This window comes from Lepidochelys kempii, chromosome 12, assembly GCF_965140285.1.
Source record: "Lepidochelys kempii isolate rLepKem1 chromosome 12, rLepKem1.hap1, whole genome shotgun sequence".
Classification (NCBI taxonomy): domain Eukaryota; kingdom Metazoa; phylum Chordata; order Testudines; family Cheloniidae; genus Lepidochelys; species Lepidochelys kempii.
The window spans coordinates 5792746-5805873 of NC_136391.1; the positions used below are offsets into that span (position 1 = coordinate 5792746).

Below are 13128 nucleotides of genomic sequence, written 5' to 3' on the forward strand. Positions count from 1 at the left end.
TGGCGGGCAGCTGGCAAAGTCATGGAACCTGGAAGTAGCAGCTAGGCCAGGTGCCCCCCGCCAGAGTGGACTCCTCTCTAAGCCATGGCAGGCCTGTCTGGGTATTCAGGCAAACCAGAGAAATGGGATCTTCTCAGCCTGAAAACACCAGCCAGGTTCTTTTTATCTGTCTTCTAGTTCCTGAGCCTTTAGGGGAGTCACTTCATGGTTCCAAGGTTTTCTTTGCAACCAGGAAGGCTGGAAGCTTACTTTTCTTTTTTTGATGAAAGCTAAGATTCTCATGCGATCAGCTGACTCCAGCAGCTGGGGCTTTAAGAAATACAACACAAATCATGAGACTCATGATGAAATCAGGAGAGTTGCCACCACCGAGTGCAGGTACCGTATCCAGAGTCCATTCCCAGTGCTCAGGCTCTTCGTCTTTCGTTCAAGTGAATAAACATGGTGAGCGACTCTAGGCCTTGCCTGTTTGCCGTGCAGCCAGCCAGGCAGGCAGGCACCCTCCCTCTTAGTACAGTGTCCACCTGAGATGATCAGTTCAGTGATTAATTTACCAGGGAATGGAGCTTGTGTTTAAGCCATGTCCTATCATTCAGCCCGCAGAGCGGACTTTTTGAACTTCGGCCTTTGTGCCCAGCTCCTGATCCTCCTCCTGTTGTGCAGGTTCTGGGGGATCATGCTGAATATGCTGTTGCTGGGTTGGGGAGTGCTGCAGGGAATCCAGGCCATCCTCACCTCTGACCTCAGCAGCAGCCACCTGTCAGAGTTGCGCCCCATTCTGGATGGGGCAGAGAAGTCCAGCTACCCCAGCCTTCTGCAGAAATTCAAGGAGGCACCCGTGGGGCCCGCAGGTGAGTGTTGAGCTGCCTTGCCTCCCCGATGAGAGCAATGAGCAGTGAGCTAATTGGCACATGGCAGTGGCCACAAGCAGTGCTGCTGCTTCGTTCCAGTTCACTGGCAGGACGTCAGACTAGATGATCCTGACGGTCCTGTCTGGCTGTAAAGTCTATGAGCCTAGGAAAAGCGGAACCATTTAAAGAAACGCAGCCCCTTGTCCTGGGAGAGCCCAGCTTCCCTCGAGGGGTGTGATGTTCAGAACCACACCCAGGGTCTGGTGTGTCAGGAGAAATGGCTCACCCTTCTGTTCCTGCCCCAGCTCACTCACACAAGGCAGGAACACAGTCGGTCCCTGGTTGGCACAGCATCCCTCACAAGCTTAGTCATTTCCATGGCAACATTGCATCCCCTAATTAGCATAGCCACGCCCAGACTTGTAACTTGATACCTGGCTGACTCTGCAAATTACTGCATGTTATCCTATGAGGTAAATAGAGATCCTCCTGCCCTGCAGGATCCCCCCTTTTCCCCACGCACAGGCATCTACAGGGAAGACTGGGCAGTGATGGAGATCCCCTCCTGCCCTGCAAGATCCCCCCATCCCCTGTGCATGGGGATCTGCAGGCAGTACTGGGCAGTGATGGAGATCCCCTCCTGCTGCAGGATCTTCTCGATCCCCTGTGCACGGGGATCTACAGGCAGCTCTGGGCAGTGATGGAGATCCCCTCCTGCCCTGCAGGATCCTACCATCCCCTGTATGTGGGTATCTGCAGGAAGCACCGGGGGTGATGGAGATCCCCTCCTGCCCTGCAGAAATCCCCCCTATCCCCTGAGCATGGGGATCTGCGTGGGAAGCACCGGGCGGTGATGGAGATCCCCTCTTGCCCTGCAGGATCTCCCCTATCCTCCATGCATGGGGATCTGCAGGAAGTACCAGGCGGTGATGGAGATTCCCTCCTGCTGCAGGATCTTCTCGATCCCCTGTGCACGGGGATCTGCAGGAAGCACTGGGCGGTGATGGAGATCCCCTCCTGCCCTGCAGGATCTCCTTACTGCGTCTGTGACTGACAATAACTAAGAGTGTAACAATATTGGACTTTTTCTCCCTTGTTTGGCTCTGTCACTCCTGAGCCTGGGTTCTGAGTTGTTGGACAGGAGAAGTGCAACCGGCTCCCAGCTAACACAGGAAGGGCATGATCGAGATCTTGGGGGCTTCTTTCCCATGGGACTCAGCCTGGGGCATTGAGATCTGCAGGCCGCACCCAGTGAAGGTGGTGGGCAGATGGGAGCCGTTCTGTATGTGTTTAGACTTGTCCCAGATTGGTGAGTCCGTTGCACCTCTGAGGCTCATCATTGTTTAGTGACATTTGTGACCATTTAATCTCTCCCTGTCCCCCTTCACTCTGGATTGTAGAGAAGTGTGTGTGTGTGTGTGGGGGCAGGGGGTGTCGGGTCGGAGTGGAGCTCTGGCTCAGCCAGTCCCCAGGAGCCAATCAGCAGCGTCCTTCACCCTGTCTGTATTCCACAGGGACTTTACCAAGACCTGGGTTTGACAGGATGGCTATGGAGCTCCGTGTAGCTGATGAGGACCTCATGCAGGAAGCCAGTGTACTGGAGCCAGAGGTAACTTCCTATGACCCCTGGGGGGTTACTAACATCGTCTCACTGACTAGAATCATAGAATCATAGAATATCAGGGTTGGAAGGGACCCCTGAAGGTCATCTAGTCCAACCCCCTGCTCGAAGCAGGACCGATTCCCAGTTAAATCATCCCAGCCAGGGCTTTGTCAAGCCTGACCTTAAAAACCTCTAAGGAAGGAGATTCTACCAGACTAGATGAATTCTGAGACATGTCACAGATTCCTAGATTCTTAGGCCAGGAGGGACCACTGTGATCACCTAGTCTGACTTCCTGCAGAGCACAGGCCAGTGGTCTACCGCTGAGCAATTCACTCCCTGCCATGCTCTTGTGCTCAAGAAGCTGAGATTTCATTGCTACTTTTCATGGTTGTGAAGAAAATCTTACACATGATTCTAGTGTAACAGATGCAGGATTGTCTGCCTGAGTCTGTAGAGAGCCTGAGACAAGCGCTGTGTGAGGTGCAAATTACACCATTCAGCTCAATGACATGTTCATTCCCAAACCTAAAGATGACAGTTTAAATGTCAGTATTGGTCACTGTCTCACCGCTGATCATTTTAGTAGAAACATCCAGCAAATGACTCCTCACAGTCTCTGTGTGCCCCAAGCCCTAACTATCTCTATCATCCCCGATGCTAAAACCTTCAGCTCTCCCATGCCTGGCAACTGCTGAGGTGTGTTATGGGTTGTCAATACAGAAATCCACTGAAAACTAAAATGTGAGGCGAGTATAAAATAAATTGAAATCAATAACAAGATAACCAGTCTGGAGGCTGCTGCATGGATTGGGTCACTATCTGTTTACATGGTTAATTCATTATGTAACCCTTCTGCCCGTCAGAGTTGGCAGCAACAAGGGCCGGGTTCCATATCTAGGGGATCCATTCCACTAACACAATGCAAACTGGCTCGAGCCCCCACCCAGTGACCTGGGACAAATATATACCACCCCGCTGGGCGCCTCCAAGAGGCAATACTTCCCTTCTCGCAAGCACATAGTCTGAGTGTAGCAAAAAGCCTTTTAATAACAGAGAGAAACAATGTGGCATTATGTTGGGGAAACACCACCAACAGGATTCATAACACAACCCATGAGCAAAAAACCCACCCCAAGCAAATTGGGGCGTGACATTTCCCTTTGGTTCTTGGGTCCAGCAACCCCAAATCACCCAAAGTCCAATGACTCAAAAGTCTCTGTCCCTGGTCAGGGCAGCCCCAGAGTTCAAAAGTTTATCTGCAGAGTTTTACCTCCCAACCTGGGTGGAGATGGGGGTGGGAGTAAAAGACACCTTGCATGATCTGAAGCTGACCGCCCCACAGCTCCTGCTCTGCTCCGCTCCACCAGCCACCCCACAAACTGCTTCGCTCCGCGGCCCACAAGCAGCTCCCGCCATCCTACGAACTGCTCCACCAGCCTGTCCACAAGGCGCTCCAGCCCTCCCGCAAACTGCTCCACAATATCTCTTCAGGGTCCCCCACTACTTAACACAACACTCAGTGATTTCAGCTCTTAGTCAGTTCAGCTCTTTGGTGAATTCAGCTTGTACTAGGGGAGCCTCAGTGCTGGTGCACCATTAGCCCACAGTGAGCTCTGCAGCCTGTAACTAGACTCCTAATGGAATCAAAATTAGCTCTGATATTCCACAGTGGAGAGAGGAGGAAGTGCAATTAGCACGCAAGGCCCTCACCAAGGGGCCCATGCCACCAAGTATTAATACTTGCCCCCAACCTCTCTCAATTCAAGAGTTTTGGAACCCATGACCCTTGCCTAGCGAGTGCTACTTAGTTGATGGTGAGTCCCTCCATCATAGCAAAAGGCCAAGTACAGTTCCAAGCACAGTTCCCATAATCAGGGTAATAACAATTTATTCTTCCTGCCCCAATAACAGAGACACTGGGGATCCCACAGCAGCCAAAGTGACCATTTGGGCAGCTATGGCCTCATTCTAGGTGGGGTGGGTGTGCCTATGCAAATGAGATCAGCCCCTGAAGTTCTTTTCCACAACTTGCCACACCTCACCACCAGATGTCAGGGTGGAGCTCATCCTGACATTGCTTACATCTACAAACCTCACTTTTATCTGAAGCTACCACCCAATATCACCAGAGTCTGGGGACTTTGCTGCAGAGAATACGGGGCCTGGACTTCCAGGCCAGACTCACCAGGTTTGTGTACCCTTCCCTGGAGATATGGGGACATACCGTGACATTGTGGTTCAGACCCTCTGTAAATGGATATCATCTTCAGGGCACTCTCTTTCCCCCGCGGAGCCAGTTCTGGCATATGCCTGTGTACCTGCTCCATGTCCCTTTCTGGAGACCTGATGAAACCAACGTGCAGCACCCCCAAATCAATCCAACTTCAGTGCAAGCACAGCAAATGTTTAAACCTCCGCCCTCACACAGCATGCTGACGGGGGTCCCAAGGACACACTGAGCGGTTCGCCATTCATGTGCATGGTTGTCCTGTATGAAACCCCTTTTCTTTTGCTCCTCCTGCAGGTGTTGTCTGCTGCACTGGAGGCTCAGGGCCGAGAGGAGCGCGCTCCCCGCAGATGTGTCCGCTTGCTGGAATCCTGCCTTGGGCACCAGCTCCCCTGCTGTGATCCTTGTGCCACCTGCTACTGCCGCTTCTTCAATGCCTTTTGCTATTGCAGGAAAATCAGCGCCACGCTCCTGTGTGGCAAGAACTAGCGTTGGCGTGCTCCCCGGCCCCCCTTTTCTCGCTCCCTGGATTAATAACCGGGTTCCCTTACGCCCGTGTACCCTTTGCAGTTCCAATAAACGACCTGCTAGTAAATAGGGTCACCAAGTGCACTTGTTCTGCCCCTGGCTTTTTCTTTGCCTCTCACAGGGATATTCTCCTTTAGCAGGAAACAGCAAGTATCTTCATGCCCATTAGCGAGAAGCGTGTTACAGAGACCTCCCTGTGTCTGATTAAAAAGATCTTCTGTACTTTCCACAGTATGCATCCGATGAAGTGAGCTGTAGCTCACGAAAGCTTATGCTCAAATAAATTGGTTAGTCTCTAAGGTGCCACTCCTTTACTTTTTGCGAATACAGACTAACACGGCTGCTGCTCTGAAATCTCTCAGAGAGATGACTGCTGGGGAAGGCAGGGGCTATCAGTCTTGTGCGAGTGCTGAGAGCCAGGTCATATGTGTCCTGTTTCCACCAGATTGCCTGTGGCATGGGAGTCTGTGGAATTTCACAAAGTGCTCTCTCCACATTGGAGGTGGTGCAGCTGGAAAGCAGAAGTGGTTCCTGTTTCGGGGGAGCAGCAATCCTCCATGGCACACAGATGGTCTCATACAATAATGTCTGATAACAGATGACCTCAAGAAAATCCTCACAAGGCCACCACGGTGATGTAGAGCAGACCTGTCGGGCTCATAGACTGTGGCCTTTAAGACTAGAAGGGACCATCATGATAATCTGACCTCCTGCACATTGCAGGCCACAGAACCTCACCCACCCACTCCTGAAATAGACCCCTAACCATAGGCGCCAATTTCCCCTCTTTCCCCTGGGTCCTCAACCTCCCCCGTCCCGCCCCCACTCCACCCCTTCCATGAGGCCCCGCCTCTTGCCACCCCTTCCCCACCCCCATTCCAACCCCTTTCCCAAAGTCCCTGCCCCCCAACTTCATCCACTCCCTGGCAATATTTCGACTCCTTCTCCAAATCCCCACCCGGCCCCGCCTCTTCCCTGAGCGTGCCATGTTCCTGCTCCTCCCCCACTGCTTCCCCGAGTGTGTTAATGCCGCCAAATGGATGTTTGGCGGCAGCCGGAGGGAAGCACTGGGAGGTAGGCAGGGGAGCGGGGATGTGGCGCGCTCAGGGGAAGGGGAGGGGGAGGAGGTGGGATGGGGGTCAGGGGAGTTTGGCTGCTGGTGGGTGCAGAGCACCCACTAATTTTTCCCCATGGGTGCTCCAGGGCTGGAGCACCCTAGTAGTCGGCGCCTATGCCCCTAAACACTGGTTGAGTTATTGAAGTCCTCACATCATGGTTTAAAGACTTCAAGTTAGAGAGAATCCACCATTTACACTAGTTTAAACCTGCAAATGACCTGTGCCCCACATTGCAGAGGAAGACAAAATCCCCCTAGGGTCCCTGCCAATCTGACCTGGGGGAAAATTCCTTCTCAACCCCAAATATGGCGACCAGTTAGACCCTGAGCCTGTGGGCAAGACCCACCAGCCAGACACCTGGGAAAGAATTCTCTCTAGTAACTCAGATCCCACCCCATCTAGTGTCCAATCACCAGCCATCAGAGATATTTGCTGCTAGCAGTCGGAGATCGGTTACATGCCATTGTAGGCAGTCTCGTCATACCATCCCCTCCATAAACTTATCAAGCTCAGTCTTGAAACAAGTTAGTTTTTTTGTCTCCACTGCTCCCCTTGGGAGGTTGTTTCAGAACTTCACTCCTCTGATGGTTAGAAACCTTAGCTTAATTTAAAGCCTAAACTTGTTGATGGCCAGTTTATATCCATTTGTTCTTGTGTCAACATTGGTGCTTAACTTAAATAACTCCTCTCTCTCCCTGGTATTTATCCCTCTGATGTTTTTATATAGAGCAATCATATCTGCCCTCAGCCTTCGTTTGGTTAGGCTAAACAAACCAAACTCTTTGAGTCTCCTCTCATAAGTTAGGTTTTCCATTCCCCGTATCATCCTAGTAGCCCTTCTCTGAACCTGTTCCAGTTTGAATTTATCTTCCTTAAACATGGGAGACCAGAATTGCACACAGTATTCCAGATGAGTCTCCCCAGTGCCTTGTATAATGGTACTAACACTTCCCTGTCTCTAGTGGAAATACCTCGTCTGATGCATCCTAGGACTGCATTAGCCTTTTTCATGGCCACCTTGGTGACTCATAGTCATCCTGTGATCAGCCAATACACCCAGGTCTTTCTTCTCCTCTGTCACTTCCAACTGATAAGTCTCAAGCTTATAGCAAAAATCTTTGCTTTATCAAATGCATTACTGAAATCCAGGTAGATTAGACCTACTGCATTTCCTTTGTCTAGAAAAATCAGCTATCTTCTCAGAGAAGGAGATCAGGTGGGTCTAGCACGATCTACCTTTGGTAAAACCATGTTAAATTTTATCCCAGTTATCATTCCCCTGGATGCCCTTTCCTACGTTCTCTTTCCAGATTTTTTCCAAGACCTTGCACACACTTGGAGTCAACCTAACAGGCCTGTATTTTCCCTGATCGCTTCCCCCCCCTTTCTTAAAACCAGGAATTATATTAGCTCCTTGAGACTTAACCCAGGAGCCATATAATGAATCTACCAACCGGGCTCATTATACAAAGTGAGGATACTGATGTAAGCACCTTTAGATTGGTGTGACCGTGTGCACAGTAGGGGATGGTGCCAATTTAACTACATCGGTTTCTAAATTGTTAAAGTGGTACAAACGCTGTGAGAGATCCCCTCTCCCACAACTGCTGTTGCACCCAAGGCTAATTCTGCCAGGAAGAAAGAACTGGTTAGCATGTGTATAATATAAGCCAATGCTGCGGAGGACAAATAGTAATGTGCCTAATGTATTCTTGCAAGGACTAATCTAAACCGACAAGTGAAAATGAACTTAGTGTTTCTCTCACCCTATTTGTGTATGTCACAAAAAAGTCACAATTGACTTAAGAGAGGCCCAGACTGGGCACAGAAGATGCTGAGCATACTCGTAGGGGCACAGACAGGGCTACAGCATGGCAGGGAAGTCAATTTATTATTAATTATTATTATTATAGCTCGTTGGAGACACTTCGGAAGAACCACTTTCCACTGGAGAATGCAGCTCTGTTGAAACTGAAACGCTTTGTGAAATTGTGTCAATTTCATCAAAATTTTGGAGAACAAGCGGGAGGGGGGAAAATTCTAAAAATGCTGAAACATCCTTTTGGGACATTTTTTAACCAACTGTTTTCAATTTTTGTTTGAAATAATGAAGCCACATTTTGAAATCTTGAAATAGTTTGTGAAATGGAATTTCCGCCTTCTGCACAGCTCCGTTAATTCTCAGGGTCCCAGGAGGACTTTGAGGCGCCTCCAGGATGGGAGGGCTTTTGCAGGAGCTGCTGTACATGCTAATACACGGTCCCTGCCTCGAAGCGCTTACACGGGTGACGGACGGCGGAGCAGCTGATGCAACACGCGCACAGTGATCAGGGCACTGCGGGGAATGAGATGTTACTTCCACAGGGCAGGCAGGATTTTCTTGTGCTTCTCTAATACACACAAAGAGACACATAGAGGGGCATCCACATGCAGGCCTGAGCCTGCACAGCACAGCACAGCACAGCACACACCTCTGTTTACACCAGGGCGAGCGACACCCACCGCCCTCAACAACACCACCCCCGCCCCCTCCCCTGCCTCCACCCCGCCCCCTGCAACAGCCCCGCCCCCTGCCCTGCCTCCACCCCCGCCCCCATCAACCCCTCCCCTGCAACAGCCCCGCCCCCTCCCCTGCCTCCACCCCCGCCCCCATCAACCCCTCCCCTGCAACAGCCCCGCCCCCTCCCCTGCCTCCACCCCCGCCCCCATCAACCCCTCCCCTGCAACAGCCCCGCCCCCATCAACCCCTCCCCTGCAACAGCCCCGCCCCCTCCCCTGCCTCCAGCCCCGCCCCATCAGCCCCTCCCCTGCAACAGCCCCGTCCCCTCCCCTGCCTCCACCCCCGCCCCCATCAACCCCTCCCCTGCAACAGCCCCGCCCCCTCCCCTGCCTCCACCCCCGCCCCCATCAGCCCCTCCCCTGCAACAGCCCCGCCCCCTCCCCTGCCTCCACCCCGCTCCCATCAGCCCCTCCCCTGCAACAGCCCCGCCCCCTCCCCTGCCTCCACCCCGCCCCCATCAGCCCCTCCCCTGCAACAGCCCCGCCCCCTGGCCCCCCCTCCCTGGGGGCTCCTCGGCCAATGATTCTCGCACCTTCGGCGCTAGGCTGGTTGGGGGCGGCCCCGCGCGGCGCATGCCGGGATCTCTCCCCCGCCCCCCACTCGCCCTTCTCCGTCACGTGAGCGCCGCGCGTGTCACGTGATTCGCAGCGGCCGGTCCCCCAGTCCCCGGGAGCGAGCCGGGTCCGCGGCCGCCGCCATGTCGAGCTTCCCCGAGCTCTACTTCAACGTGGACAGCGGCTACCTGGAGGGGCTGGTGCGGGGCTTCAAGGCTGGCGTGCTGAGCCAGGGCGACTACGTGAACCTGGTGCAGTGCGAGAGCCTGGAGGGTGAGTCCCGGCCCCGGCCCCGGCCTCTGCCCGCTGGGCCCCTCCCCGGCCCCGGCCTCTGCCCGCTGGGCCCGGCCCCTCCCCGGCCCCGGCCTCTGCCCGCTGGGCCCCTCCCCGGCCCCGGCCTCTGCCCGCTGCGGCCGGCGGGTCTGTGCGGGGGCGCCCCGGGCAGCGGCTCTCTGTCGGGGGCCGATCCGGGCCACCAGCCGCGGCGGTTCCGCAATCCAGCCGCCCTCCTCCCCCCCCAAGACACGGGCCCGGCGAGGGGCGGGGGCTGCTCTGCGGCACGGCCTGTGCCCGGGGAGGGCAGGCCCCCGCCCGAAAGGACACCGGCTCCAGAGAGGTGGGGGGCGGGAGTGGCCTTCACCCTCCGGCGGGGGCTGGGGCAGGCAAGGCGGGTAAGGCCCTTGCTCCTCACCCTTCGCCTAACCCAAGAGCAAGGGGCCTTCGCAGAAACTGAAAGGAGCAGATTTTATAGCTCACCAAAGGCCACACGTGCTTGTGCAGTTAACCACTGGAACTCGCTATTAGATATTGGAGACCAAAGGCTTCACTGGAGCTTAAGAGCATAGGATATTTACAGTGCCGGGTTTACCATGGAGCCGGGCCCATGCTCAGAAGGGGCCCCAGCCTGCTCTGCTTGTACCCCGCTAACCCGCCCACCAGTTGCTTCTCTCGGCCTGCCCACTGAGGGCTCCTCTTCACCCCCTGGCCCCACTCGCGGCTTCTCTCTGCCCCTTGGCTGGACCCCAGGGCACCTCCCGCTCTGGGCAGTCTCTGCTTCCCACCACCTGTGGGGGCCCCCACCTGTTTCCCCGGAGCTGAGCCGCCTGGGACAGGTGCAGAAGCCTGGCCAATTGTGTGGGGGGCTTGACTGGGCCCTTTCAGGCAAGTGGGTCTTGAGGGAGCCTGGCCATTGCAGGTCCTGGCCTGGCTGATCGTACTGCTCCTGAGGGGCCGGAGCAATTTCCTGCCCCGGGATCAGCCCTGGCTGCACTGGCAGCTCAGCTTGGCAGACAGTTGCCTCCCAGCAGGGCTGGTGAGTGAGGCCGGGAGGCAGGGCTTGGGGGAGTGGGCCTCTGGAGGGCCTGTGGGGGTGCTGCTGGGCTGTGAGGGGGTGGGGAAGGTGTGGGGGGGCAGTAGGGAGTGGGGGTTCTGTGTGGCGTGCTGAGCAGTTGTGGTGGGGGCTGTGGGCAGGGGTGCGCTGGGCAGGGGTGGTGTTGTCCAGGGCACTGTGCATTTGTGGCAGGGGTCTGGGGGGGCGCTGGGCATCGTGGGTCCGGGAGGGATTTGGCCACAGGGAATTGGAGGGCTGTTCCAGTGTTGGGTGGGGTGCTCTGTGGCGTGGCATGGGCCCACTCCCAAGGGGAAGGGGCATCTGGCAGCACTGGGCTGGGCGGGCCACTGTGCATCTGGCAACTGCCGGTTTGTAAATAGTGTCCTCACACTGGGCTGGGCGGAGCAGGGCTACCCCTGCCATGCCCCTGGCCAGCCACTTGCTCCAGGGACTGACCCCCCTGCACCATGCTCCACTGCTCCCATGGGAGCCCACAAATATGGTGGGTGCTGGGCCCACAAAAGGTTAATCCAACTTGTCTGCATGGGGAGGTTATTCTGGAATCAGGTACTGTGAATTCAAAGCACTATCGCTATTCCAGAACTAGGGTATAGTAGTTTATTGCAGTCAGTTTCTTAAGTAGACAAGCCCTAACTGGTAGAAATGAAGAAGAACCTTTCTGTGGGAGTAGGTTATCCCACCGCTGCCTTTGGCTGGATGTTTGTACCTTCCTCTCAAGCAGTTAGTTTGGTCGCTGTTGGAGGCAGAATAATGGAGTAGATGAACCACTGGTTGGATCCAGTCTGGAAATTCCTATGTTCATGTGAAGCCCTAAAAGCTGGAAAAGCATTCACTGAGTTGCTAGTGTGTACTGTTCTTTCTCAGATTGACCTGTTTCTTACTGTCTTGGGTGCTCGTTAGGCCTGGTCTCTCAAATATATTTCTTCAGGTATGTTGGCAACAAGAAGAAAGCCAAGGAAAGTGTGGGCCCCTTAATGAATGAGGGAGGCAACCTAGTGACAGAGGATGTGGAAAAAGCTAATGTACTCAATGCTTTTTTTGCCTCTTGTCTTCACCAACAAGGTCAGCTCCCAGACTGCTGCGCTGGGCATCACAACATGGGGAATAGATGGCCAGCCCTCTGTGGAGAAAGAGGTGGTTAGGGACTATTTAGAAAAGCGGGACGTGCACAAGTCCATGGGGCCGGACAAGTTGCATCTGAGAGTGCTAAAGGAACTGGCGGCTGTGATTGCAGAGCCATTGGCCGTTATCTTTGAAAACTCGTGGCGAACGGGGGAAGTCCCGGATGACTGGAAAAAGGCTAATGTAGTGCCAATCTTTAAAAAAGGGAACAAGGAGGATCCTGGGAACTACAGGCCAGTGAGCCTCACTTCAGTCCCCGGAAAAATCATGGAGCAGGTCCTCAAAGAATCAATCCTGAAGCACTTACATGAGAGGAAAGTGATCAGGAACAGTCAGCATGGATTCACCAAGGGAAGGTCATGCCTGACTAATCTAATTGCCTTCTATGATGAGATTACTGGTTCTGTGGATGAAGGGAAAGCAGTGGATGTATTGTATCTTGACTTTAGCAAAGCTTTTGACACTGTCTCCCACAGTATTCTTGTCAGCAAGTTAAAGAAGTATGGGCTGGATGAATGCACTATAAGGTGGGTAGAAAGTTGGCTAGATTGTCGGGCTCAACGGGTAGTGATCAATGGCTCCATGTCTAGTTGGCAGCCGGTGTCAAGTGGAGTGCCCCAGGGGTCGGTCCTGGGGCCGGTTTTGTTCAATATCTTCATAAATGGTCTGGAGGATGGTGTGGATTGCGCACTCAGCAAATTTGCGGATGATACTAAACTGGGAGGAGTGGTAGATACGCTGGAGGGGAGGGATAGGATACAGAGGGACCTAGACAAATTGGAGGATTGGGCCAAAAGAAATCTGATGAGGTTCAATAAGGAAAAGTGCAGGGTCCTGCACTTAGGACGGAAGAACCCAATGCACCGCTACAGACTAGGGACCGAATGGCTAGGCAGCAGTTCTGCGGAAAAGGACCTAGGGGTGACAGTGGACGAGAAGCTGGAATTGAGTCAGCAGTGTGCCCTTGTTGCCAAGAAGGCCAATGGCATTTTGGGATGTATAAGTAGGGGCATAGCGAGCAGATCGAGGGACGTGATCGTCCCCCTCTATTCGACATTGGTGAGGCCTCATCTGGAGTACTGTGTCCAGTTTTGGGCCCCGCACTACAAAAGGATGTGGATAAATTGGAGAGAGTCCAGCGAAGGGCAACAAAAATGATTAGGGGTCTGGAACACATGACTTATGAGGAGAGGCTGAGGGAACTGGGATTG

At 54.0% G+C, this 13128-nt stretch overlaps 2 protein-coding genes across 3 annotated transcripts in view; both read left to right on the forward strand.

The window, feature by feature from the left end:
- Positions 1-676: 676 nt before the first annotated feature.
- Positions 677-5459, forward strand: AGRP (agouti related neuropeptide). The gene is made up of 3 exons (XM_073308439.2): positions 677-851; positions 2366-2460; positions 4982-5459. The coding sequence occupies exons 1-3, from the start codon at positions 677-679 to the stop codon at positions 5171-5173; spliced, it is 462 nt and encodes a 153-aa protein (XP_073164540.1). The 3' UTR covers positions 5174-5459.
- Positions 5460-9465: 4006 nt separating this feature from the next.
- The window catches only part of ATP6V0D1 (ATPase H+ transporting V0 subunit d1), an 82971-nt gene continuing 79308 nt past the window's right edge, over positions 9466-13128 (forward strand). The window contains exon 1 of one of the 2 annotated variants that reach the window (XM_073307282.2): positions 9466-9717. In XM_073307282.2, the coding sequence (XP_073163383.2) occupies positions 9588-9717 (130 nt within the window). In that variant the 5' untranslated portion in view covers positions 9466-9587. The remainder of the gene's footprint in view (positions 9718-13128) is intronic. The other variant, XM_073307281.2, reaches the window with a different exon arrangement.

What these genes read in the sequence shown, in the direction of transcription:
- AGRP (XM_073308439.2), top strand. Translation starts at nt 677, where the DNA reads ATGCTGAATATGCTGTTGCTGGGTTGGGGAGTGCTGCAGGGAATCCAG. An exon ending in GGCACCCGTGGGGCCCGCAG is followed by an intron (nt 852 to 2,365) that starts GTGAGTGTTGAG and finishes TGTATTCCACAG; the next exon opens with GGACTTTACCAAGACCTGGG. An exon ending in CCAGTGTACTGGAGCCAGAG is followed by an intron (nt 2,461 to 4,981) that starts GTAACTTCCTAT and finishes CTCCTCCTGCAG; the next exon opens with GTGTTGTCTGCTGCACTGGA.